Here is a 27,677-nt window from a genome sequence, read left to right as displayed (position 1 = left end):
ATGGTAAAGGCAGTGAGTAGTCAAATGAGGAAGTTTGCTGGTGTTACTGTTCTTCTAGGCAGTAAAGAGGGGAGAAGAGTGAAGGATTGCAGGAGGAGGCCTGTGTAGAGCTGAGTAACTGGGCTACAGGGCAGCAGGGGTGGTTGGAGGCTGCATGCATGAAATAAGAGGATGCTTCAGCCTGGAAAAGAGATGGATGAGAACATTTGAAAGAATCATGCAGATGGCAGGAGACCTGTGGGTCTTTTCATCAGAGGTGACAGAGGATGTCTCTGACCGAGATGTTAAGAGCATGTTGTAGATGAAATATTTCCAAAGAGAAAGTAGAGGAGTACTTAAGAGAGAAATCCTTTGGCAGTTTAGTACAGACCGACTGTGACAAGCTCAGGAAAATACCCGAAACAAAAAAAAATAATTGGAAGAGTATTTGAAGGAAAGTATGAAATATGACTGCAGTGTTCTTACGATTCCCTGTTGTCACCGTTGGAGGTAGAATACTGGGCTATATTCACACTTTGTCCATAGTGGTATGGCCAGTGGTCTGATATCCAGTTGTGTGCACTGGTGAATTTAATATCTGTGATCTATTTTCATTCATATATAAATAAATATATAGAGAGTTAATAGAAGTTTTTTTACTGTAGCTGGAGATAAGAAAAAGAGAATTTTTTTTTTGTGGCTAAATCTCCTGTTCTTTTTCCTTTCTTTCTTTCAGTATCATTTTATGGTAAAAGCTTTGTGGAGTTGAACACTACAGAAGCATCCTCTCAGACATCCTTACAGTTGCGGTTTCGAACAAGCAGGCCACATGGACTGCTTTTCCTTGCAGCTGGGAAGAAGGATTATTGTTTAATGGAGCTATGCTCAGGAAATTTACAGGTATGGTTTATAACTATAGCTAAAAAGATACATGTAGCCTGTATTGTTCAGTGGTTTTCTTCAAGTTGTTGTCTATAACAATTCTCAAAGTTTATGTTTAAAAAAAATGGAAAAATCGCATAACGTAATTGATAATTTCAAAATATGGTATTTATTTCTTACAAAGATAATTATTAAAATTGTCCTCTAAAAGCCTTTGAGATCTCTAGATCTTAAAATCCAGATCATTGTGTTCAAAACATGAGGTTCAATAGAGGCAAAATTTCAGATTTGATGATGTTAGCATCATAGAAAATGTTTTGGATCCAAATATCAGTTCTTCTGCAAGGTAATTTCTTGAAAGATCACTGTCACTTGGGTTCTTAGGAGTTGTTGGTCCTAGCAGAACTGCAGAGGAGTCCGTTCCCTCTTCTGCAATTATTCAAGTCATATTTTTGATGGCAAGTAAACCTACACAAAATTTTCATGGGATTTTGTTTTTTCAATTATATTCTGTAAATTATACACTGAATATGAAAATTTATGAAAATTAATATATTAATGATATATTAATATATGATTGTGAAAAATACTACTTTGGATTTTGATAGTTAAAATTCTGTCTCTTGCAGTTGAGAATTAACTTTGGCCTGGGGGAACGAGTACTTCATTCTCAGCAAGGATCTCAGCTGAATGATTTAGCTTGGCACCTGGTTGAACTACATCATGAACATGATAATGTCACATTGGTAATTGATAAACATGATAGAACTAGTGCAAAAATGCCTGGAATTCTCTATGAATTAAATATTGATTATGGATTCTACATAGGTGGTGCTAGTAAACTTGATGCTCCCTACCTTGTTGGAGCACTGCCCAATTTCCGAGGATGTATTGATGATGTGTTATTCAATCAGCTAGACATTCTGATGCCTCTGAGATCTTCTCCTGGCTTTAAAAATGTCCATGAAGTTTCAGTGGGATGCAGTGATGAATTCTTTGCAGGTGAAGATGAACCCGTTAGTTTCTTCAGTTCCAGATCCTATGTTTCTTTCCCATCATGGAATGTTCATGATGAGGGAATCTTGGAGTATACATTGCAAACCTCAGCTGCACGTGGCTTGCTGCTTTACCATCCTGGACAAGCAGGAGATTTCATTGCAATGGAAATGGAAGATGGATTAATTAAAGCCTATGTTGGAAAACAGAAAAGTAGAACCCAGCTTTCCTCTCGTAGGTACGTCAATGATAGTCATTGGCACTACGTCGAACTGAAGTTTACTGCAGAATATTTGCAGCTGACATTAGATGAAGAAACTGTGAAAACATCATTGCCTCCCAACAGCAAGCTGCCCCTTCTGAAGGGGTCTCTCTTTGTAGGTGGTGTAGATGACAGCACACGATCAGAAGTGATTAAGTTGGAGATAACTTCAGTGTCTGGGAAGTATGCCAGAGGAGGATCCTTCAAAGGTTGCTTAAGAGATCTGAAAGCCAATTCAGAAAAGAAATCGCTGAAGAACGTTCTGGTAACAAAGGACATTTCAGCTGGATGTGAAACAGAGAGTGCTTTTCATACAAGTCTTTCCTTAGAGATGGCTGTAAAGAACCCTACTGTGAAAGCAGCCCCAACATTTGCCATTCCCCCTGAAAGCTCTGTTTCTCTGGGCAAGGAAGACAAAAGCCACCTTTTAGTTCTAAGTAACTTGATTGTGCTAGAGGGCGGACAAGCTTCACTTGAATCTAAACATATTAAAGTCAACTTAGACTTTCAGAAGTTAGGGATTCATCAATCACAAATTCTTTTTGAAATAAAGGAACCACCCTCTCATGGAGAGTTGAAATTAGATGTTGAACCAGTGCAGGAAGTAAATACATTTTCCATGCAGGACGTGTGGCAAGGGAAGATTCTTTATGTCCATGATGGCTCTGAAGACACTTATGATTATTTTAATTTTTCCATTTCTACCAGCAGTGAGAAGATTGTGCCTCCATCTTTGCAAGGAAATGAGCAGCATGTGTTTAGCATTACTGTCACTCCAGTAAATGATGCGCCTGAGATCACGCTTCCCGAAGGAAACTTGCTGCTTCTCCTAGAGAACTCAAAGAAACGTTTGACTAGTGATCTGATAAAAGTCCTAGATAAGGATACAGATCCTGTGGATCTCAGTCTTTCGGTGCTTGGAAATCTGAATGCAGATGCAGGGTTTTTAGAAAATTCAAAGCATCCTGGAAAACCTATTACTACTTTTTCTAATGAGGACTTAAGAGAAGGCACTGTTTTCTTTGTCCACACAGGTGTCAAGAACTCAAGGATTGTTCTGAGGGCGAGCGATGGTGAGAAGGTGAGCAACACTGTTGTGTTACGAGTCATGGCAGTTCCTTTGGATTACAGAGTTGTCAACTGCTCAGGAATAAAACTACTCCAAGGTGTTTCAACTCTTATCACACCAAGGCATCTGGCAGTTGAAACAAATGCCAACCTCCAGGAGTTGGAGATACGATACGAGATCACAGAGCCACCTAAGTTTGGGGAAATCCAAAGGCAGCATTCAAGGGGGGAATGGAAGCGAGTCAGCTCTTTTTCTCAACGCTCTCTTCAGCGCAGCCGTGTGAGATACTGTAGCACTTTTAAAGAAATTCAGCAGGAGAATGTTACTGATGAATTTAAATTCAAAGTTAGCATAGGAACCAGAATCAGTGAAGAGCACGTGTTTCCAATCAAAGTGAAATGGTTAAGGTACAGTTTATTGAAACATGCTCCTCTAGAAATTGAAAAATCAAAGAAGAAGTACTTGAATTCAAATAATCTTTTTGCTGTAATTGTGGATCTAGAAATACCTGAAGATGAGCTTAATTTTAAATTGCTGTCCCTACCAAGAAATGGACAGATACTGCTTAATGACCAGCCTTTGAAAAAATATTCTGTCTTTAGCCAGAAAGATATTACTGATCAAAAAGTGGCATATGAATTAATCAGCAGATACCATGAAGACAACTGTGATTCATTTAGATTCCTCATTTCTACAAAGTATCTGGAATCAAATTTATATGACTTTGAAGTCTACATCAAAACGGATTTCAGAAACCTTATTTTGACTAACAATGGCCTAACTGTTACTGAAGGTGAAGGAGAGTTAATAACAAGCACAAAATTGTTTGTGCAAACACTGGATAATAAAACTTTCCAATATAAAGTTATACAGTTTCCTAAGCATGGGAAATTAAAACTCATTAATTTTTCAGGCTCATTTGAGAGTAATGACAATCTCACGACTTTCACTAACAAAGATATAACTGATAAGCGCCTTATGTATGTGCATGACGATTCTGAGACAGCATTTGATGAGTTTCTTGTCAGAGCTTCCAATGGAGAGTCAGGAAAGTGGGCAAACTTTGATCCAGAAGTAGAACCTGTGTCAGCAGAAATTAGGTTCAACATTTCTATCCAGCTGAAGAATGATGAGAAACCAGTACGTGTAATTGATAAGATATTTAATGTAGTGAGAAATGGGCAGCGATTATTAACTTTGGCAGATCTTTGCTATCATGATCCTGATTCTGATTTTGATGACGGACAGTTGCTGTATACTAGACGTGGCATTTCCAATGGGGACTTGGTGCTGACAAATGATACTTTGCACAGACTCTACCAATTCAAACAAGCGGACCTGGAGCAAAAGCAACTCCTGTTTATGCACCGTGGTGCAGATTTTGGGCGTTTTGTGCTGTTTGTGACAGATGGCAAGCACTATACCTCTTCGCTTCTAGAAGTTAGTGCCACTGACCCTTATGTTCGGTTGGCAAATAATACAGGCTTGTTGGTTCAAAAAGGAAAAGAGGAAACTGTTACAACAGCTAACTTAAGTGCTATTACAAACCAAGACATCAGAAATGATCATGAGATTACATATGAGATATTCTCTTTCCCAAAGTATGGAAGAATTTATGTGAATAATCTGTTGATGGATTCCTTTACTCAACTTGATCTGATAAAGGGGTATGTGACCTACAGGCATGATGACAGCAACAGCCTTATTGACACATTTAACTTTACCGTCCATGCTAGAGATGTCCATCTGGATGCTGGAGTACACGTTCGCATATATTTGGAAAGTCATCAGAGGCCACCAAGGATTGTGAACAAAAACAGTCTCTTAGTTGAAGAAGGAAAACCAGTTAAAATCAGTAAAGGAAAACTGCAAGTAAGTTAAAAATGTTTTCCATTTCTCCAATCTTGTAAAAAATTTTCTTCACTTCTTTCTTAGCCATTGCAATGTCTTTAGTCTCACTGTCTTCTCTTCTTTAGTTCCTTTGGTTTTCACTAACATGACTGCATTCTGGATGCTTAATTCTGGTGAAGCTAACACCAGCAAGCTTCCATTTCTAGAAAGGAAATGGGTTATGCCTGTAGTCTTTGCCTTAGTTATGTATTGGTGCTTGAGAAAGTTAAGATCTGGAGATACTGCACTTTTGTGTTTGTTTTAGTTATGGCAATTTTTTGTACTTAATATATTATTCTTAGTTGAGCTGTTGAGAAATGCCAAGGAAGAAAGGGTTTTGTTTCATTTAGTTTGGGGCTAGCTAACACCGAGAATCCCATCCAAAATTTTAAAAACACCATCAGAAACCTGAGGTCATTTCTCTTTGGTTAATGTTTTCCTCCCTATTGTTCGTGTGCAACCTTTCAGTAACCACCGCGTGGGGGCTCTGGAGGCACGTGGCTGCACTGCCAAAATCCTTGTTTCAGGCAGGGTTCTGCAGTGCTTAGGATATTAAGTTAATTCTGCAGTGTGTTCAAAATTCACAGATTTGCGGCTACAAAAGACTCCCATGCCACATTAATTTAGCATGTGTTACACAGTATTACTGTGATGCATTAGGAATTTGCTGATACACCACATAACCCAAACAAGGAATGCCAATTAATTAGGCAGACGATCTAAGGGTTAAAAGTGAGAAATTCAGAAGAGAACTAAAGAATTTCTCTCATTTGTGTTTAAATAATTTTGGGGTATGTTTTTGCATTCAAGGTTGTTCATGAAAACAGTTCTCCATCTGAGATTGTGTTCACCCTAAGACAGCTTCCAGTACATGGATACATTAGGAAGTTTTCCTCTGAAGAAAGTTATCTCGGCGCTGACCAAAGGCCAGTTTTGAGCTTCACACAGCAAGATGTTGACGAGGGCAAAGTTCAGTATGTGCAGACAGTTCCTGACCAACTAGATGACTGTTTTTCTCTGGATGTGACCAACGGTGTCCGAACAGTGAGTGGAATAGAGATCTCTGTAGACATCATCCCCAGAATGATTCCCTTGGAAGTGCAGAACTTCACAGTAATGGAAGGGGGCTCGAAAGCCCTGGTGGAAGACTATCTAAAAGTTTCTAGTAGACACTTTGCAGGACTCAGCTGTGAATTTATTTTAATTGAGCAGCCAAAACATGGGTATATTGCAAACTCTCATGTTCCTGGAATAAAGTTAACCATGTTTACCAGAAAACAGGTAATGCGTTTATATTTACTTAGCTGTAGTCACAATTAATTCTTTGCATTGCTAAAAGCTAACTTTTGCCTGCAGTGGGAGGATTTGGTGGTAGGTGGTGAGGTGCATGAGGTTGAGCTTTATTCTGGCCTTCTACTGAAGATCTTTCTGCAGTTGCTAGCTAGTCATTTGGGGTGGGGAGGGAGGATGCCGTGTTGTGGTGAACCACAGCACTTTCTTGTGTTCCACTGGTCACACAGATGAGTGTGCTATAATCACAGTAGACTGATGGGCCACTCACACTAAGGCAGAGTTGCTGATACTCTGGAAACCTAAGACAGACAGCCTGCGGGTCTATTTTGAAAAGACGAGAGGAAATAGTGTGTAGATTGAACAAGGAGGAAAGTGGAAAAAAATAATTTTTTTAAGTCATGTCTTTGCTTACAGAGAATCAGTAGGTGCATAATAGGCTAATTTTCAGTCTTTTAGCTTTTAAGAAGCAAAAGTCTACCATAAGTCACCATCTACTAATAGTATGTTCAGTTTATAGATTCCAGAAAACGTGGAAAATATAGTGGGATTGGATTTTCCATTTCCCTTTCAGGGGGCAAGGGGAATGCCAAGACTGGCAAATTAAGATATTCTGGCTAGAGGAATAAACAGATGAGCTGTAGAATTTGCTGTTGTGGACAGAACAAGGATAGAGGTATGGATCAGATATGAGCATAAATAAAGTCTTAGAAGTCATAAAAAGTTGAGACAATAAATACAGAAGGGCATGACTAGACTTGAATATTTTTGTTTTTTAATGTGGCATTCATTATCTTTCAGCCTCTTTAATTTTTCTGGTTGTTATATTTTTCAGGTGGAACAAGAATTAATCTACTATGTTCACGATGACAGTGAGGAACTGATGGACAATTTTACTGTGATAGTAAATAACACGGAACTGTGGAAACAAAGCTTGCCCCAAACTGTGTTTGTAACAGTTACTGCAGTAAATGATGAAGCTCCTGTTATAAAAGTTAACAGAATTCTTCAGGTATGTTTGTCATAATTTTGAAATGTTAAAATTATTTCTAACCTAATAAATACAATGCACCTTCGTTAACAGAGTATTAGGTTTGTATCTGGTGAGATAGTCAATATTATAAATTAGTGTTAATGAAGGGAGACAGTACATGGTTAACATTTATTTAGGGAGATTCTAATCATGAAGAACGCTTTCTGCCATTGTAATGTAAAGTTTATCTAGAAGGCTGACTGAGCTTTCTTTTAGTCTTAAACATACATGAAGTCTCTTGGACTGACGTAGGGCTTGTGGGGTGGAATGGCTTGCAGCTGGATTATTGCTGCATTTTAGTATTGTTTTCTAGGGCATCTTGAGGGCTATTAATGAACACCGTAGCTTAGAAAAGTACCAAGAGTAGTGCTGATGAGGGTGCAAACATCTTACTGTTGCCTTCAGACCCTTTCCCTCTTGCCAGTAAGTGTACTGAAGGTTCAGACCTGCTGAGATGCATTCTGTTGCTTGCTTCTCTCCAAATCCCTAGGGGGACAGAACAAGAGAAGACAGCAGCATCCTCACTGGCACTACGCTAGAGAATTGTTTACATATTGGATATTTCTGATAGAAACCAGCAATATTCCTTCTTTAAAAGTTTCTGATGAGAATAATACGCTGCAGCCTATGAAAATCTAGACTATTAGAAGGCATCAGAATATTAGTGGAGACACTGAAGCTGTTACTGTGTGATCTGGTGAGCTAAAAAAAGGGCATACTGACTTGTTGCTAACTCCTCACCCCCAAATTCCTGAAAAAAAATTTAAAATCTTTGAGTGATGCTACCTTTTGCTCTTAATAAGCATAGCTGACTTTTTAATCTCGAGATCATGAAAGAAGTCACTACCGTCACTTCAGTTTCAGTGCTTTTTCAGATTTATTTATCGATCGATCAATCTGTCTATCTATAGGATTGTTACTTGTTTGTGTCACTAACCAGAACCAATTTATTATGGACCCTGTGCCCATGTAAAACAAAAAGCCCCCATGTGTAAAGACTTCCAATCTGAGATATGATGAGTAAAAACAATCAGGTGACTTTAAAAATCAGAATGAAATGGCTATGGGTCAGCTAATGAAACTGTGGGTTTTTGGAAGGCATCAAGACAGAGGAGATATTTAGGAATAAGTTTGAAAGAAGCTAAGCAGGGTATTTTGAGGCTGAATTATGCCCAGGCGCCTAAAACATGCATTTCATTTTACATATTTAGTTGTGCATTGCAGAAGGAGAATGGATTACTGGAAAGATGATCATAAACTTGTGTGTGTATTTAGCCTTTTCACATGAGAAAAGACATTATTTTTAAACAGCAATAGTGGTAGTATTGTGCACTTTCACAGTGACAGCAGGTAATCTGTGGTAATCTGCGGATGCCCACAAGACACCTTGCCCTGTCCACAGACTGCTGGTGGAAGGGCAGACTCACTTCACAAGCATTTGGGTGGTACAGAGTATAAGCCTCCCTGGTTAAAGTAATTACAGTGGTACTCCAAATCAGCACAGCGCACAGTAATGTTTTCTAGTTGCAGATGAGAGGGATATATGTCCAGTCAGAATTTTTATGTGTCTTCCTTCTGGTGCATTGCTGGCATTGAACTGCAGTCTGTTAGCAGAACTGAGGCTGTGCAGTGCACTGCAGTGCAGCATATGGATTTTTCTAAAAATATCTGTACGTCTAGGCTTTGCAAGAGCAATGATAACACAGCTTAACCTAGCCAAAGTTGGTCCTCTTTGCTGGGGGGGCAGTTTGCATACCCAGGCCAGGATGTTGCCTGTGATTTTGGTGGTTGTGCATAAGCTGTTGCTGAGAAGTGACCTTTATTTTTGTCACGAGTGGGTAGTAATATGCACGCATATGTTGGATTCATGTGCAGACTAAAACAAAGCTGGCAATTGAATTATGTACTGGCAGGAATATAACGAGATGATCCTTCTTCAGAGCAAACCTGCACATCCCAAATAGTTGGGAGAAAACGGATTTTTCTGTCCTGCTAAATACTGAGATGAGGCAGGCATTTGTGTGTAGGGTGATACTTGCTTGCCCCGTATTCCAGCCAAGCAGTCTGTGCTCCTCAAGGACATTGCCAGTGGTGAATGTGGAGTAGTAAACTGTGTGTTCCTTTTAAAAAGGGAGGAGGTCTTTTGTATCTTTTGAAAGGTTGGAAATGTAAATAATGTACAAAAGTATAAAATGAAAGATGACTACTGTGAAAACTGAGGTCCAGTAGGACGATTTGAGTTGACTGAAGTTTAGCACCTCAGAAATTTTGCAGACCTCAACATAAAAAGTTAGAAAGAACTGCTGAACAATTGAAAAATAGGTTGGCATATGCCATCTGCTGTTGAGAAATAGCTTCTGTGAAGAGATGCGTTACATGGCCAGTGATGTTGGCGTGGATATGTGAAAGTTAATTTTGGCCTTTGTCATGGGGCTTGTGGCCAGTTGCAAGGAACTGTTGAGCATGTGCACATATGTAATGTGGCCTTCAACTCTAGCTCCCTCACTTCTGAGGCATCCGTAACATCCCTTCTTCAAACAGCCTTGTCTCTTGTTATCAAAGTTATGAACACCATTGAGATTCTGAACACCATGGGAAGAGTTTCAGAAGCACAACCAAACATTTTGGGAGTTGTTTCTGATTTTTCTCTAGGAAGTGAAAGTAAGTGAAGTTTTAGGGGTTTGGTGGTTTGGTTGGTTTTTTTTTTTTTTGACTGAGAATTTACAACATGCTGAAGTATTTACATTAACATAAAGTATAAAATACAGAAAGTTTTACTGTCCTGAGAGCTTCTGTATGCTAGAAATCCTTGCATGTAATTTAAAGCCTTTCCTTTAGAACAGTAAGTGCATGAGGGCTATGTTTATTTAGAAACTATACAGCATTTTAGGTATAATTTTCTAAAATTTCCACAGGTTCTATGGTCATTTGTTTTTTTCTGGGTTGGGAATAGGGAAGGAAAATAAGATATTTTAAAGAAAATCACTATCCTGGCATTGTTTGCTGCATTTATGTATGTGTTTAAATATATTTATGGGTAGTGATGCTGTGAAATGACTGTGTTCTCCTGTTGCCACAAGAGGGCCATATATTCCTAAAACTAGATTTTTTAAAAAAACATATTCAAACACTGATTTATTTTTTTTTCTTTAAATCACTCACTTACCAGAGTATTAAAATGGCCATGAATATGGAGTGTCTGGTAGGATATGTAGCATGCAAAGAGATACCGATAAGTTGAATGCTGTAAGTAGAGCAGAATGGATTATTTGCCAGCCAGCAGGGTTATGAACCTTTTTTCGGACCATGCCTGTGGAATGTGTTAGGCACATGCAAAATTACTCTAGTGCTACACCCTGGAAGTTCAGTTTTCATGGTAGTCTTCAAGGACGACTTGATCCTAGATGTGGAAAATAAACCGTTTGTACAGTATTTGCAGTATTCTTAGTGTCCGCTTCCCTCCAGCCCTTTTCAGCTCCTGGATCTCATTTCATTCCTCAAGGATCACGTTGCAGGTCATGGAGCACCTCAGCATATATAATACTTTTAAAAAGCATTGTGTGTTTGTGTGCTGGAACAATAGAAATATACACTGGTTTTATAGAAAAAAAAAAGAGCTCTTTTTTTTCCTTAAATAATGGAAACAAATTCAAAACTTTTGGACATTTAATAAGGCATTTGTATTAACATGTTTACATAGTCCTTATGTTTTTGCGTATTCTTTATGTGACCTTTTATTTTCTGTGTAGAATAACATGAATCAAGTGCTACTGAGATGAGTTACAGGGTCTCAGTACAAAAGCACACTGATGTGCTTGTTTGGTGCCACTCAGTAAGCCAGCCTTTGCTATTCATTATCATCCTGCATTTTCAAAGGTGGTGTCTTTTATGAAACTTTGATGGTAGTAATTACATTACAGAAAAATGCGTATTTCAAGGGAGAAAATAGCTATTTCCTAGTTGCAAGATATTTTCTATTATGAAAAGTAACACAACTTCTTTTTCAAACTTTTTTTTGAAATCAGAAAACACATTTAATTTCATTTTAGTATCTCTTTTTCCATGGCACATATTTTGGGACACAATGTAGTCTGAGATCTTTCCTCTATTGAAATGTCATGACAAAAGGCTTTAAAAGGTTTTCTTCCACAGCTTTTATTAAAAAGTAAAATTAATGCTTAGGGGGAAATCTGTGAGTGCTGATTTTTGGTTTTGGCAGAGGTAAAATGCCCTTTGTCGAGGATCATTTTTCCTCTTCAACCATTTGGTGTGATGTTACTACCAGATATTTGTTAAGTGTACTAAGACCCTAGGAGGACAGGAAGGGATGATGCAGTATGTGTTTTGAAGCTCAAGCTGAGGTTTTTAAAAGGTCAGGCTCTTAAGATTGTACAGTACATAAACTCTGCATGGAAAGAATTGGTATTGATGTACTGAATATTTAAGAATTTAATTTCATGTTGAGATAAATATGTATTGTTCTTTGCTAGTACTTTTGTCTGCAATTCAAAATAAATACAGCAAAGATAGAGTGAAATGAGCTGTTGCTTATCGTTTCCAAACAAGAAATTATCCAGTGAGATACACATGAAGCTCAGATAGCAGTAATTTCTGCTTGAAAGAAGGATCTTGCAGTTTGTACATATCTTAAGCTGAAAACCCAAAAACATTTAGATTTATTAGAATTAAGTAATGGGTTTTATACTATCTTTCCAAATACTAGTTAGCTATTTTGTCTGGAAGCATGACCTTGCAAAGTGCTAAGCAGCTGTTGGAGGTGTTGATTCCTTCATCTCCCACTGGACTGAGCACCTCTGTGGGTTGTTTCGTGCACTGAACAAGGGCCTTTAGTGCATGTAGTTAGTAGGAAATAATGCAGCTACAAGAAGTGTTCCATTTGTATTAGAGATGATGCTGTCCCCAGGCTGTTTTTCTTTTTTTCTTTTCTGCTGGTGAAAATGGAGCATATTGAATGCCTTGCCTGCTGTGAAGTACATGACAGTAATATTCATGTGTATGTGTTGGAAAGGAGCTCCTTGACTCAGTTATCAAAATAAAATTTTATTATGTTTGTAAGAGTTTGGATAGTGCCTGACAAATAGAGCACTTGTGCTGCAGCTGTCTAAAACTCAAACTGATGTAGGGTGCGTTTGCTTGTATTATTTCATGGTCTTGTTTTTTAAAAAACGTTTGTCAACCTTAGCTGTTCCTCAGAGATTTGGGTGGACAGTCGGGAAACCTGTCGCAGCTGCTAGTGTTGCATAGCACAAATCTTTCTTTTTCTTTGAAGGTTTTTTGCCCCCGATTTTATTTTGTATGCATTTTCTTTATTAGTCATATTTTTTATTTTGGCTTTTCTAGGTGTGGGTGGGTTCAGTCACAGAAATAACTATTGATGACCTCTGTGCAGAAGATAAGGACTCCTCGCCGTCAGAACTGATATATTCCATTACTCCACCTAGCAGTGGGCATGTGGCTCTGAAGTCATCTCCGAACAAGAGCATCCGTAGTTTTACACAGGCTCATATAATTGAAGGGCAGCTGGTATTTGTACACAATGGTATGTGGTTTCAAAAATACAGCCTCTGTTACCAAAATACTGCTCCTAGTCAGTATATTTGTGTTTGTAATCCTCTGAAGATCTCCTTGTAATGTCACAAAAATCTCAGAGCGCCAGTTATGTGATACATGATCATAGAATCATAGAATCATAGAATCGTCCAGGTTGGAAGAGACCCTTGGGATCATCAAGTCCAACCATCTACCCTACACTACAAAGTTCTCCCCTATATCATATCCCCCAACACCACATCTAAATGTCTCTTAAACACATCCAGGGATGGTGACTCAACCACCTCCCTGGGCAGCCTATTCCAATGTCCGACCACTCTTTCTGTGAAAAATTCTTTCCTAATGTTCAGTCTAAACCTACCCTGTTGGAGCTTGAAGCCACAAGCTTGAAGCTTGATCTCACAAACTAGACAGGAAAGGGTCTGATGACTACTTAAATGTGTGCTCACCAAGAAACCTCGGTGTGTTAGTGGTTCAATTGGTAGCAGCCTTCTTTCTGAGTGCAGGTTTGCAGGAGGGGAGCGTTGCCTTCCAGCTTTCAGAGATAATGAAATACATTTTTTTTGACCATTGTAACTGAGAATCTCCTGAAGCCTTTCTGTCTTGCCACAGTGCAGAATTATTCATGGACCAACATTCTCTCAGATACCTGCCACGGTGTAGCTGTGTTCCTGAGCAGCTTTTGGCAGTAAAGTTATGGGTCATCTGGGTGATGCCATCCTCTCTTTCAGACTGTGAAGGAATTCAGCTTTAACCACTGACTCTTTTCTGCCAGTGGCCAGAGATTGGGTTATTTGTGCTGCTGCTGCTACAGAGAGAATGTGTGAGCAATAAAAAAAGAAGTCAGGGGAGTTTCATTCATCCTTGAATGGCAGTGTTGGGAAGCCGCAGCAATGAAGATCCCAGCAGGGTTCCAGCCAGAGGAAGAGGTGGGGCTTTTTTAGGGTGATAGCTGCTTTTCTCCTGCTCCAGCTTAATAGAGCTGGAGAAGAAAGGAGGTGCTGAAGTAGGAATAAACCAGCTTTGGAGAAGGAGATGGAAGAGGTACAGCACTGTCTTACCAGCCCTGAGGCAGGCTGGAATTATTTCCAAAGTGCTCCCTTGGGTACAGCAGTTGCTCCAGATCTGTGCTGTGTCTTTGTGAGGCTTGGTGCAGGTTAAAGTGCTCTGACTTCTGATGCAGTGTCTTGCTGAGCGCATATGTGTTGCTGAAAGTGCTTTACAAGCAGCTGCTGGTGAGCTGTAAGTATCCTGCTCAAATAATTTGGTCAGGAAATGAAAGGTCAAGAGCATGGCAAAAGTGAGCCAAGCTGTTTAAATTGTTCCAAGGGAGACTTTGACATGTAAAAACCCCTATGGTGGTAGGACGGTGGTAGTCTCAATGTGAGGAAATGAATCCACTCTGTGTTCCAGAAAGTGCAAATGCACATCTGTAGCCTTAGGAAGTGAATCTTGATTAATAAAAGTAAAAAGAACAAAAAATTTCATTTTCCAGTGAGTGGGAGTGTGGGTTGTACAGTGAATTTGAAATGTAAAATTGCCCAGGTCATATGTCAGCTCTTGCAGCTGCTCTTGTTCTGCCATCTGCTCAGCCTCATGGCCTCCAGTGTTTCAGAAAGTACTTTGGACATTTTGCTTCTTTTCATTTCTCAGTCTGTGGTTTTCTTTTGTCCTTCATCTTGGACTGTTGCTAGATGTGTACTTGTTACTTTCACCTTCTTGCTCCCAGCCTTATCCTGGGACCTTTCCTTATCTGGTTGCTGTCATTTGGCTTTTTACCCCTTTTCTCTTCAGCTGCTCTGTCCCTTGTCTTCCACCTTTTAGTGTGTGATAGCTTCTTTGGCTCCTCCTGGGAAGTACCCCTACTCCATGTTCTGCCCAGCCTGGCGTCTACTTTTCCACTCTCTCTAACCCTTTCCAAGGGGAGGAGCAGCATCTTCTTGGCTGAAGCAGCTCTTCCATCCCCTGGCTGCTCCACATGGCACCGCAGATCTTTTACATCTGTACATGGCAGTGACTCTCCATCCTCGGGGTCTTTTGCACTGCCAAAGAAAGTAATACCACGCCTTGCTTTTATGCCCTCTAATACTAGGCTTCATAAATTTTCCCCTTCATCTCTGCTCAGTCTTGGGAGTTCTTGTTGAATGTTGGTTGTTCTGTGCCATGAGTTGCAAATCTCCCTTTTTGTTCTTATGTTTTCCCCTTAAATTTTGTATTTGTTTCCTCTGTAATCCCCAATTGTTCTGTCAACAGCATGAATGCAGAACCAGAACATGCCTTTCCTTTTCTGTACTCCTCTTCCAATGTGAGAATTCCTTCCCTTTTCCACTCTTTCACAGTATGGGGTCTGTCCCTAAACCCTGCCAGTGTTTTTCTTAGGGCAGAACTGAATCAACTCTTCTTGGTTCTGAAGTCTCTGTGTCTTTTCAGTGCAGTTTTCACAATAGTCTTTCTGGTGTCCTTTTTATCACCTCTAATCAGATATGCCTTTAAAAATTAATTGTGATAAAATAATACCTGTTCCATCCAAGCAGCACTTCAGGATTTAGTTCTGTTCCTGACTCTGCTGATGACAAAGTGTCTGTGTCAGTTGGGCGGTTGACCTGCATTAGCCAAAAAAGCAAGTGAGGCTAATTAAGCCTGGTTTTTTTTTTTTTGCAACCTGAGGCAAATAGTAGACTCCTCAATGGCTTTTTTAAATGCACAACTACTTGTGCATTTTTATCAAGAGAAAACATCAGAGAATAAAAGCTTTCAAAATGAAAACAATATGACCTGATCTTCCAGAGCTGCTTCAGTGCCTGGCTGGTTATAAGAGCATCGCCTGGGGTAGTTGTTAACTATAATTTCAGAACCCACATTTGATTCTTCTGATGCTTATCAGGCAAGGAGTGCTGATCTTAAAGTGAAAGTACATGGTACCCTCTCACTTTCAGGATATATGTTCACGTAGCAAGATCTCAGGCAAAATTGGGCAAAGCAAACAGAAGAGCAATGCTAACTGTTTGCAACAGTTAATGTTTCAGTTTTTCATTCTCTCTTTCTACCTAATTAAATCACCTGGGGAGCCTCTACTTAAAGCAAGATACAGGAAGCTCTGTACACCTCAGTAAGTAATTTCTGAGAGATGTATTTTTACAGGAATCCACTCAGATTCCTGGAGGTATTTTGCGATCACTTGTGCCAAAGTACATACAGGTCTGAAGATTAAAGAAAAAAAGTGTTCATTTATTATGAGTACACATAACCTCTGAAATAGTTTAAGCTGTGACAACATGCACTCTTCAGCAAAGCTGAAGCAGTGCGAGGAGGCAAAGAAAACAAGCTAAGAGTTGATTCAGTCCTTTAAAAATAAATCAAAACAAAAGAACATTCTAGTTGTTTTTCTCCCCAAATTCTTTCTTTGCCAAAATGTGGCTGCCTAAGTGCTTTGGTCCCTCCTAAGATGTAAAAGGAGTAGGAAATTTGGCGGTCTCCCCCAGGTTCCCAAGTAGGAAATTTGTCTCCCCAAGTTTAACTTGGTTTCAGCTCCACTGGGGTCAGTGAAGAAAGAAAGGAAGGACCACTCTGCTAATTTACACCTAAGGCATATCTGGTCTTCACTGTAAGCAAGAACCAGTAGTTCTTCATTGTGAAGGTGTTCGCTGCATTATTAATTTATTTAGTTCTAATTAAGATACAAAGGTACTGATCAAAAATTGCTTTAGGATGACTGTGGATATATTTCACTATAGCCAAGACCAAAAGGTGTCCAGTGTATGTTTGTATGCTTTGGATGACAGAATAATCAAGAATAAATTCACATTTTTGTTTCCTACAGGAGCAATGTCTGGAGGTTTCAACTTTCAGGTAACAGACGGTTTGAACTTTGCACCTCGACAGATTTTTAGCATCACAGCTCGGATGCTAGTCATTAGCCTTGAAGTGAACAAGGGACTAGGAGTCTTTCCAGGTCTGTTCTTAAAGATTATCATGGTTTTGTCCACTTGAAAAAATTGCTTAATATTTGTGAGATAGCGAGCTGGCTAAACTGTAGAAAACTGTACCTGGGAACATCTATCTAACTGATTTTTAAAAGAATAGTTATGTTTTCTCAAACAACATACTGCTTTATTGTTTTATGGTCTTTAACTTTTTGATATGTGCATGTGCTTGGAGTGATGGAAATTAGCAGTGAAATATATAAGCACAGTGTGACAACACTTGTCTGCCTAAGCCCTGAACATTCCCCATTCAGCTTTGTTTAAAAGCTCTATATTATATTAATATATTTAGAGGTATCTTAGCTGGTTGTGATTTTGCCTGGTGAAAGCAGAGTGAAGCTTGTCTCCATGGGATTCTGAGTAGCACACGAAAGCTCGCCAGGTTGCTAGTTCGCTTTCTTGCTGTTTGAGCTGAGTTACAGAAAGCAGCACAGACTCAGTAATGAATCAGGAGGACTGAAAACTTTGATTCATATTTGTGCATTTGGAACTTGTTGGATCAGCAGCTGAGTATGTTTTTTAATGAAATCCTGCTCCTGCAGGAGTTGATGTGTTAAGAGTGTCTCACCAGAGCCGTTTACTGCTTTACATTGGCAAAAGTAATCCCGCATTGAGCTAGTAATCTAACATGAATTGTAGAATAAAAGGAGAAAAGAAGATTAGTCTTCTCTCAGCAATGCCTTGCATCACACTTTCATTTGTGCTATTTTCTTTTTCCTCTGAACGTGATCGTTATAGCCAGAGAGAGATTGAGAGTTGGGAAAGCTCTATAGGTATTAATCTGTAGCTTTGTTTATTAATGCACTTTAGTTTCTTAAACTTCCTGAATATAAGCTGCATAAACAAAGACTTGCAACAAAAACCACTTAAACAGTAGCAACAAAAAATTAGATTGTAGCAGAATGATCTTCTAATTCAGTCGATATAAATGGGATTCACATAAATCCACTTAGAAAGCTTACTAATCTGCGATTTTGGTATCTAAGGTTGCCTCGGGCACAGGGATTTACAGGAATTCTGTCTTAAGCCAACGATAATTGTAAGAAAAGTATGCCTGATACTTCCGTAGAAGGCACAGTCTCTAGAACTGTCTATCAGTTCTCCAGTTTGCAAAATACAGGGTTTTTTTCATCACTGCAAGCTGTATTCATCTAAGCCTACAATTTTTCCTGAATTCTCACTTACTTTGGGTTAGCAAAATTACATTTTGGTGTTAAAAAGTACTAGTAGCTTTTTCACGTGTTCTCTTTGTGATACTTTTTAAAGATGTCTAGAGCTATATGGGTTTCAGCTGTACTTGCTCGTCATGAAATGACTATTACAACAATGATGGTGCCAAATGGTTAATACAAATAAAAACAACAGCCAGTGTCCTGTTATATTTTATAACACTGCAGGAAAAATTAATTTTGAGACAACTTGAAGAATCTTCTCGCTAGGGAAGTAAAAATTGAATATAACGTGAAGAATTTGCCATGTTTCATGGTGTAAGCTATTCTTTCAAGCGTATTGTTCTGCAATTTCGTAAGAGCACATACTGCTGTCTTCTTTTGTGTTGGATATACCAGATTTGTTTACACAATTTGTGGATCTTTTTCTGTTCAACAGAAGTTTGTTTCATTCAGTGTGCTCAGTAAATTGACTGCTAGATCCATGAGGGTTTTTCTTACATATTATAGATATCTAAAATGTGAGGATTTGCTCTCTTCAGGGAAGCAATTGCTCGAAGAAGGAATGAGCTGAGTTGCTCTTTTAGAAGGAGAGGGAACCTGACTTGTGGGTATACAGAAGTAAAGCTGTCTCAGCAGTCAGTAGCTGAGATGATTCAGGATTGTTTAGCAGTGATAGGCAGAGTGCTTAAGCCAAAGCACTTTCCAAATCTTAAATGCAGGCCGTAAAAATGGGTACCGAAATTATTAGGTACCGATAATGGCTTCATGCTGTTGCATCCTACTTTGTATGGTTTAGTTTGGCCCTACTCTGCATCGCCCATCCTTGGTGTGTTGTCTTCCTCCCCTATCTCTGTTCCTTTCCCCGTGGGTTGCTTTTCTGATCTCTCTGCTCCTGTGTCTGGGAACAAGCAGACAGTGTTCTCACTTCCCTTTCCTTCACCCAGCCTGTTGTCTGGCAAATAACCTGCCTCTCCCTGTTGAGGTGTCACACCAGAGCAGAACTACTGTGGGTGCTGGAAAAGGTTCTTAAGTCTCAAGACAGAAGGTGGTGAAGGAGAAGGTTGTGTTTGGGGGAGGATCTCATTTTACAGGAAAGCGTGAGAGACTTCATTGTCTGTGTCCGTAGGCTGTATTTCAGCCTGTGGTGTGCAGTAAGTGAGATCAGGTCTACTGGGAACAAATGGGGGCTTTTTGATACACATCCTCTGTCCCCATGCCCAAGCACTGTGATGGTGGTGGTGGTCTAACCTGTTATGGTTATGAAAAATTGGAGCGGTAACTTCCATCACTGCACTGTGACCATGTTTGAGAGTTACTCTGTCTTACTCTGTTAAGGCAGTGAGGCCTGATTTGCGTAAGTAGGAAGTTATTGAGAAATAACTGTTTGGAGATACATGTGATCTGATTAACTGTTGCTCTCACTGTACATTCCTGACCGCATCTGCTGTACGCACAGCACAAGGTCGTGCGTCCTTCTCTGTGGTCACACCAAAAAGGGCAAAAAAGAGAGCGGAAGAGGAGGGAGACTTCTTGAATTAGATTTAGCATGGAAGAGTTTTTCTAGACCTGAGGGACTGCTTCGCTTTTCAAGGCAGTATGGAGATAGAGAGGTATGGGAAGGTAAAAATGGGAAAACAGGCAGAGCCAGAGATCTCATTTTATTATATCAACTCTGTTTCAAAGTAGATCTGGTTTGAACAGGGCACAACTACCTGTAAACAGGCAGAATCCTGATGTTACTAAAGGCTTGCAAAACATCTCTATTTTTTGGTTTGCTTACCATATTTTTTTCTTAGGAATATTATAGCAGGAACATATTATTTTGTGTTATTCCTGTATAAGCCTTATCCTTTATCGAAGACGGATTGGCAATTCAGACTTCAAGGATATATACAGCTAGTATCTGAAATTATGTATTCATACCTAGAAATGCTTGTTGCTCAAGAAAAAAAGAAAAAGTAAAAATGGAGGGAGAAGTGGGTGCAAGGGGAATAGGATTATGGGAATATATAGCTCCTCCAAAAGTACCATTAAACATGAGATTTAGTTTGCTGAGTGTGTACCATGAAACAGTGCATCAAAAAGAAGCCAAATAAACCTTCTTCTTTCTTTTAGGAAATCATTAGGTTTGGTTGTGTCACAGCTATGTCAAAAACTGTCGTGGTTTGACTAAATGCCAGAAAGCTCTTTATAGTCTGTATAATACTTAAGCCAGAAGGTACTAGTTAGTGTGGTGCTGTGTATTAAAAGGATTTTGTTACTTCTGTGTCCATCCATCTCAATAATACATTATTTCAGTTCAAGCTGTTATTTCTGTTTTGTGATGGTCTTCCTAATTTCTTTGATTCAATATTTTTTTTTAATTTCACTTAATGAAAATAGTCTTTCATCTCGATAAGGTGTGGTTCAAGCTTCTGACAATAGTCAGTTTTGGTTTGTGTGTTCACTAGAAACTTTGCTGTGTTAAGGTTTCTGTCTGCCAAATCACCCTACCTTCTGTGGGCGACTAGGATAACTAAAAAAACATTAACAACGGCGACTTCAGCTGGAGTTTTTATTCAGTTCTAGGCATGTAAGATAGGAACAGGGATTCTTATACATGCTCTACGCCTTACTTTGGGTTGTTTTTGCAGAAGCTGATATTTAGGAATTGCATGTGCTGAAGAGAACTGCACTTTTTTCATTTCTGTAAAACAGAAGTACATCTTACTGATGGGTTTTTTGATTGAAAAAGCTGTGGAAGAGTTATAACTAGAAGGTAACTAGAAATGGGGTAAACTTACTGATCTTATAAAACATTATTAAAATGCTAAGTAGAATTCCTAGATAAGAGGGTGAGTCGTGCATACAAAATTTACTCTTTGGGAAAAATTGCTCTTGCAAATCTGTGTTACTTGTAATTGATGTTTTTTAGGTTCCAGGAAACCTATTTTACGACATGACCTGAAAGCTGTAACCAGTGATGTGACCAATGCAGGAAACAGAACTATAACTTTTATGATTGTAACTTCCCCAAAACTTGGAAGGCTGATCAGAGTAAATTCTGATAATACCACTCAGGAAATCCTCAGTTTTACGCAGTCTATGGTAAGCATTTACTTTATAATAACTAGCTCAGAGGTAGATTGTTACTTCAAAGGGCATCTCAGTTGCTTGTTCTTTTTCTGATCCAGGAACCAGGCATATGTGACCCATCAGTGCAATCGCCGAGATTTGCTGTGTCATTAAATATCTGGCAGCTAGTAATGAACGCAAGAGGAGCCTTTGTTCCTCTCTGCTTGGATACTAGCAGGGTCTTGGCAATATCTACTGCTTTGCTTGTAACAGTATTTTTCAGGAAGAGCTGTTCTGGTGCCATTAACCAGCAGTCCGAGGTTGGAAGCCCTTAGTTTTTGGCAGAAAGAATAGCCTTTTGCTCTATGAAAAGTCCAAGTATTGGATTCATTTCAGCTGTACACAGTCCTCATGAGTGTTCCCCAGAGGACTTTTATTGACTTGATTGGCTCTGGTATTAAGTGTTTAAAGAATCTTAACTGTGATACAGGGTCTCATACTTGAGTGGCTAAAACGTGGCAGCTCATGTAACTTGATGGAAAACATTCTTTTGCAACTGAAATAACTTATGTCTGTGTGCGGAATCTCAATCTAACTGTGTGCTTTGTGTGCAGTAAGTTATTCTCAGAAAATCTAAGTGGGGGAGATAAATGGAGCTCAATCTTCTGACTTTGTTGGAGGGAAAATTAATAGATAATTTGGTCTTAATCTACATTTACAGATTGTAAACGTGGCTATTCAATTTAGTGTTTGAAGGAATGAGAAGATCTATTAGTCAGAAATTGAAACTTGGCCAATAAAATCTGGAAATAAGGTTAACATTTTTATTAATAACCATCAGACTTTGAAAGAACTTGACCAAGAACTGTGTTGGAATGAATGTCCACTTGAAATTTATAAATCGAGATAAACACAGAATGTTTCTCTGAAACCATGTTCTAATCTCGTTATGTTACTGGTCTTGTTGCAATAGTTCCTGAGTTTTGTCTTGCATTGTGATGGAGATGAACTGTATAATGGCACTGTTCCCTTCGGTTCCTAAAATGTATGATTTTTACGAGCATTAGATAAAACAGTTAAACATGTCAGACAGAAAATCTTTCAGCTAAGGTTTTGAAGTTTTACTGTTTTACCCTATGGATATGATGTTTACATATGTTTATCAGGCAGTGCCATGTCAGAACATGCCACATTCTCTATAGCTTTAGTTCCAACTAATGACTTAATGACTAATGACTTTCCTTTGAACTTTGTAAATCGTGTAAGGATTTGAGCTTAATAATAATGTGTATGCTTTTCTTCTCTGTCAGGCGTATTTGTATTGGCCATTTTAACTTCAAACAAATAGAGCTAGGGGATCTATTGTAGATAGAATTAAGGTATTCTAAGCAGGTTGCTATTTATTCTAATAGAGAGTGAGGTATAAGGAAAAGAAAAGAGATCCTAAATAAACTTTCACTGTCTAGCATGTAGTAGCCACATGAAGTTAAATATCAGTGAGAAGACATTGATATTACAAACATTGTACATTCTCCATGTAATGTAATGGAGAATAATTTCTGTGTGGTAATAAGAAGCTTGTAAATCTGGTTTGAATTGAAAATATTTTGTGTTAGCCTATTTCTTTGGGTTTTCATTGACTTCATTCCATATTGTGAAACTTGAAATTACATTTCTGACAAGTACTATGCAGCTGGCTTATAAAAGTAATTAGCACTTTTGCTATGGTGCTGAACTCTTCCCTATGCCCTGTGGTTTATTGCTTTGTTGCCAAAGGAAAAAAAAAACCACAGAAAAAAAGAATTGAAATCACTATTACATTCCAAGAATTTTTTTCACGGACAGTTTTTCAGCCAATATAAGAAAATTAATTGTCCATTAAACACACCTGAATAACACAGTAGTTTTTGACATGATGTTTGGGTTTTTTTTTTCTCTTTCTATGGTATCTTAGAAGTGTTTTCATCTTGCAGCAAGCCACAGTTTCTTCATTATATTTAAAATCACTATAGAGGTAAACACAGAAATCCTCGCCAGTCCCGTTCTCTTCTTAGCCCAGATATTAGCATGGGCTTACAATTGGAAAAAAATAAAATCCTATTTATTTAATATTGTTACAAAACACCCCTGAATTTAGAGGATGCATATTGGGCCTGTTCATGTTACAATTAGAAAGTTATCCTGAATGAGCTTATCCTTTTAATGTTGATTTTGTTTGGTTTGTTCTGTAATAGCCATTAAGAATTAAATCAGTATAGGGAAAGTGTAAACCTGGTGATGTGCATACAGGATTTTATCACATCAGACTGAATTTTTTAGACAGTAAGTTGGGGTGTTTTTGAGGCCGTTGAGAAAATGAACCCTGAAAGCCCTGTTTGGCTCAGTTTGAGCCCTGTTTGGCTCAGTTTGTTGATTATTTTGATCTCAGTGGGGCTGTTCCAGTAATTTCAGGATTAGCTCTCTGTGTCTGTAGTCACAGCTCAGAGTCTATACTGCTGAAGCGCTTCATCCGTGATAGCAGCAGGGTGCTTTTTGTTTTCTTTTTTCACACATTTCAAGCGTATGTGTTGGGAACGTGTGCTAATGAGTTCCTTCAGGGTGTTTGCAAGCTGTGTAGAGTTATGTTACAAATAGTAAACTCAGAACAAGCACCATCTCAAACAGGGGTATCTCTGGCAATTGTGAACTAACACATGCAAGCCAGGTCGCTAGCGGCCTGGGAAGTTGCCAAGGATTTAATAGGTATAGCTGTCGTCTCTTCAGGTCAGTGAATGAATTATCAAAACCAGACACTGAATCTACTGGATGAGATTTAGTAAGTGTTCTATTCTTGTGGTTATTAGGAATCTTATTGCAGTTCCAATGTATTATGGTATTGATCTTAAAGTTCAGGTGTAGTTCCAACTGATGAGAATCCTAGTCTGAAAATACCGCCTTTTGCTTTGGGGCCTAAAGAGATAAATGGTTTTATCTTGTATAAATATGTGTTCCTCTGAAATGTACTGCAGTATTTCACAGTACTTTGAAGCTTAAAACCTCACAGTGGGAATTATAGGATTCTCTTGAGTGTGATGATCTGCAAGGTCAGTGAAGGCAGGCATAGAACAAGCCAGGTTCCTTCCTGTCTCTTAGGAATCCTGTTCTTGCTGTGATGTAGAAATTTTCCACTAACTAATCCCATCAGCTCTTTGGTTACGAAGAGGAGTATATTTCAATAGTCCTTGCGCATCCTTCTTGTTTCCCTAGTCTCTTACCAAGTATTTTTTGCTATTCACCATGAAATACCTGCATCAAGATCCTTTTCAAGTCTTCAGTCTTTGATACGCTTTTTCAGGATAATGAATCCAGCCCCACTGGTATTCTTACAAAGAAAAATCCTGAGACATATGATACTCCAATTGACTAAAGATACAGTCCAGCTGAGCTCCTGTTCACCATTGCCATTGCCAGTTTGAGATAAATTTCTCTGTTTTATATCTCTGTTCTTCACCTAAGGCTTTTATTAACCATTCATGCCCAGGAACGTTTCACCTACATTCAAGTAAGCTTGTCTGGCAACACAGAGTCCATCTTAAAAGAAAGAGAAATGCAAGATAATCTCAGTCTAAGTTATGTAGACACTGTGTATGGACTAAGGTCCAAAGGCAATGGACCTTACAAACCTTTTACAATGTTCTTAAGATATTTTTTTTCTCTCCTTACACTTCTGTTTTTAAAATTACTCTCCTCTCATATGTATGGTTTTTCTTTACTGTAAACAGGTGGATGAAGGTGTGATCATGTATGAGCACTTACATGCCGAGTCAGCTGTCTGGAGTGCAGAAGATTTCTTTACATTTACTGTCTCCTCTCCACCATCAGCTCTGGACCTCCAGGTGTTCCATATTGTCATTTCATATGAAATTACCAGGCATGATCGGAACAGTCGTCTTCTGGCAAATACAGGTAAAGATGCCGTACTGTTTGGGCTCCAGATTGCTTTGGATCTGCTAGGGTACCAATGAACAAATGTCAAAAAACAAAGGCCACTTTCTCTTCAGTAATGAATGACCAGAATACTTTTGTCACAGTTTAGTGTAGATAGTAGCTTGGAAAACTGCATCACTGCATCTTTAAAAATGAGATTAACTACCTGTGTTTGATCCTTCCTACTGCTGTAGTGGGTATTCTTCATTTTGCTATAACGGTAGGTGAAAGCACTGTCAGAAGCTTTGAGATATTGATATTTCTTCAATCTTAATGTATGCATCAGTAGAAAATCCTGTATCTTATGTGACTGTATTTTAAAAGTAGTGGTAATGTATTTTCAGCCATGACATGGAATTCAAGGATACCATGAAGGAAAAACTTTTCTGAGTATTATCAGTATTTGAGATCTAATATCTGAAACATTGCAACTGTAAAATAGTCAATTTCTAAGATTCTCTTTTTGTTTTTGCTAGGTGCCATAGTCCAGGAAGGAGGTAGAGTATTAATCAACAAAACAAATTTAGATGCTTCAAATCTATTGATTAAGCTACCTGAGGTACAGCGCTTCATGTATGAAGTCTGGTATCAAGTTGTATCTTTACCCCAACATGGCATGATTGTTGTTGGAGAAAGAAATGTGTCCAAAGAAAAACCTAACTTCTCCCAGTACATACTGAACAAATTTGGAATTGTGTATGTACATGATAATTCTGAATCACTTCACGACAATTTCACTTTTGCTGTTTGGTTAAACCTAAAGAGCAAGTCTGCAACAAAGCCCCATAACGAAGTTTTAGAGGAGATGTTTAACATCACTGTTGTTCCAGTGAATGACCACGCTCCAGAACTGAAGACTAGAAGACTGCACCTAAAAGTCCTGCAGGGAGATGTGTCAGTGCTGGGGTCAGAGAATCTGAAAGTTGAAGACCTAGATAACACCCCAGCTGAGGTGAAATACAGCATTGTTAGCAACCCCAATAATGGTTATTTAGCAATGAAAAGCAATCTTAGTGTCTCTATAAAGGATTTCACACAAGCTGATGTTGACAGTGGTGAAGTTTGGTTTGTACAGGATGGAAGTTCATCTTCTGGGGTGTTTTATTTCAGCGTGACAGATGGTAAACATCGCCCTTTATACAAACTATTCAGTCTTGAAGTCATACCAATTGCTCTTGTCCTTGTCAACCTTACCAATGTTGCACTTCCACAGGGCCAGACTTCTGTCACTATTACTAATGTGCAGCTTTCAGCTGTCACAAATGGAAAAAGCACTAATATCACATATGAAATAACTCAGCCACTCAAATACGGTCACCTGATGATTGGAAATGAGCAGGTTACTAAATTTGAGCAGACAGATTTGTACTCAGGAAAGCTGTCATACCACCTGACAAATCTTACTGCGTCCAAAGAAGAACTGGAGTTTATGCTCTTCACTGCAGAAGGCAATCTAACAGGACAAGTGCTGAACATCACAGTGAAGCCTTTAGTGCAAGTTGTACCTGACATGCAGATTTCAAATCAGGCAGCTTATAAATTCAGAAGCAGCGACCTGGATGCTTCTGAGCTAGCTAATTTGACAAATAGTAATCCTAGATTTGAAGTGATAGTGCCCCCATCTCACGGAAGGATTGTAAAGAAGAGGTTCGTGGATGGTGCAGCGTTCGAAGATGTTCAGACATTCACCCAGTCTGACATTGATAGTGGTGTTGTTCTTCTAGACGTAGACACAAATATGACGGGCATTGATCTGTTAAATGACTCTTTCACGTTTATACTCAGGGCAGATGCTGTGCAGCCTGCTGTCGGCTATTTTCGGTATTCCATCGTGCCATACAGTCCTTCACTTGTGCAGGGTTTTACGACCCACGTGCCTTCCATAACCAGCACGACCACTTTAAAGATTCACACTACCTCAAAGGAGGGGCCACCAACCTCCTCTCAGAATGAAGAGTCTACAGCAACACCACAGAAGACCAGACCAACCATGTGGGCAGGGCAGAATCACTGGGGATATCTGCATGAGGAAGGGCCGTTGCTAAATCTGGCAATGGGAACAAGTGGATCTGCGGGGACTAAGACCACAGCCCAGGTTAATGCCAGGAGTCCCAGCGAGCAGGCAGGTGAAAGCAGCAACCCTTGGTTCATCATTATCCCCCTGGTCCTGGTGTCTGTGCTGCTCCTTGTTGCTGTTATTTCTGTGTGCATTTTGCTAATGTGTCAGCAGAAAAAGAAGGCAAAACCGCTCGTCAAAAGTCAAACCAGTGCAGCCCTCAGCAGTCCAGATCAATGTCTGGAACGGAGCTTGACTGTACCCAGTGTTAAGGTGACTCCTCTCCTGAAGGGGGCTGAGAGAAGCACAGCCTCAGCGTTTGTGGCAGTAAGACATGAGCGGCTGCTTCCTGCAGTGGTTCCTCCGACTGCAGAACGATCTCTGCAGAACAGCTGGTTAAACCTTGATCCTGAAATGATCCAGTATTGTCGAAAAACAAACCCAACTTTGAAACGCAGTCAGTACTGGGTGTAG

The 27,677-nt window shown here is 39.2% G+C and overlaps 1 protein-coding gene across 1 annotated transcript; it reads left to right on the top strand.

Moving 5' to 3' along the window:
- LOC141477217 (chondroitin sulfate proteoglycan 4-like) lies at positions 1 to 27,677 on the top strand. The gene is made up of 10 exons (XM_074166305.1): positions 1 to 61; positions 716 to 879; positions 1,491 to 5,060; positions 5,889 to 6,359; positions 7,204 to 7,380; positions 12,763 to 12,961; positions 16,793 to 16,924; positions 21,042 to 21,214; positions 24,943 to 25,126; positions 25,624 to 27,677. The coding sequence occupies exons 1-10, from the start codon at positions 1 to 3 to the stop codon at positions 27,675 to 27,677; spliced, it is 7,185 nt and encodes a 2,394-aa protein (XP_074022406.1).

This window comes from Numenius arquata, chromosome Z (assembly GCF_964106895.1).
Source record: "Numenius arquata chromosome Z, bNumArq3.hap1.1, whole genome shotgun sequence".
NCBI lineage: Eukaryota > Metazoa > Chordata > Aves > Charadriiformes > Scolopacidae > Numenius > Numenius arquata.
This window is presented reverse-complemented; position numbering and strand designations above follow the sequence as displayed.

Excerpts from the sequence above, each read along its gene's own strand:
- LOC141477217 (XM_074166305.1), top strand. The coding sequence starts at position 1 with ATGGTAAAGGCAGTGAGTAGTCAAATGAGGAAGTTTGCTGGTGTTACT. Across the intron at positions 880-1,490 it reads TATGCTCAGGAAATTTACAG|TTGAGAATTAACTTTGGCCT; the intron begins GTATGGTTTATA and ends TGTCTCTTGCAG. Across the intron at positions 6,360-7,203 it reads CCATGTTTACCAGAAAACAG|GTGGAACAAGAATTAATCTA; the intron begins GTAATGCGTTTA and ends TATATTTTTCAG.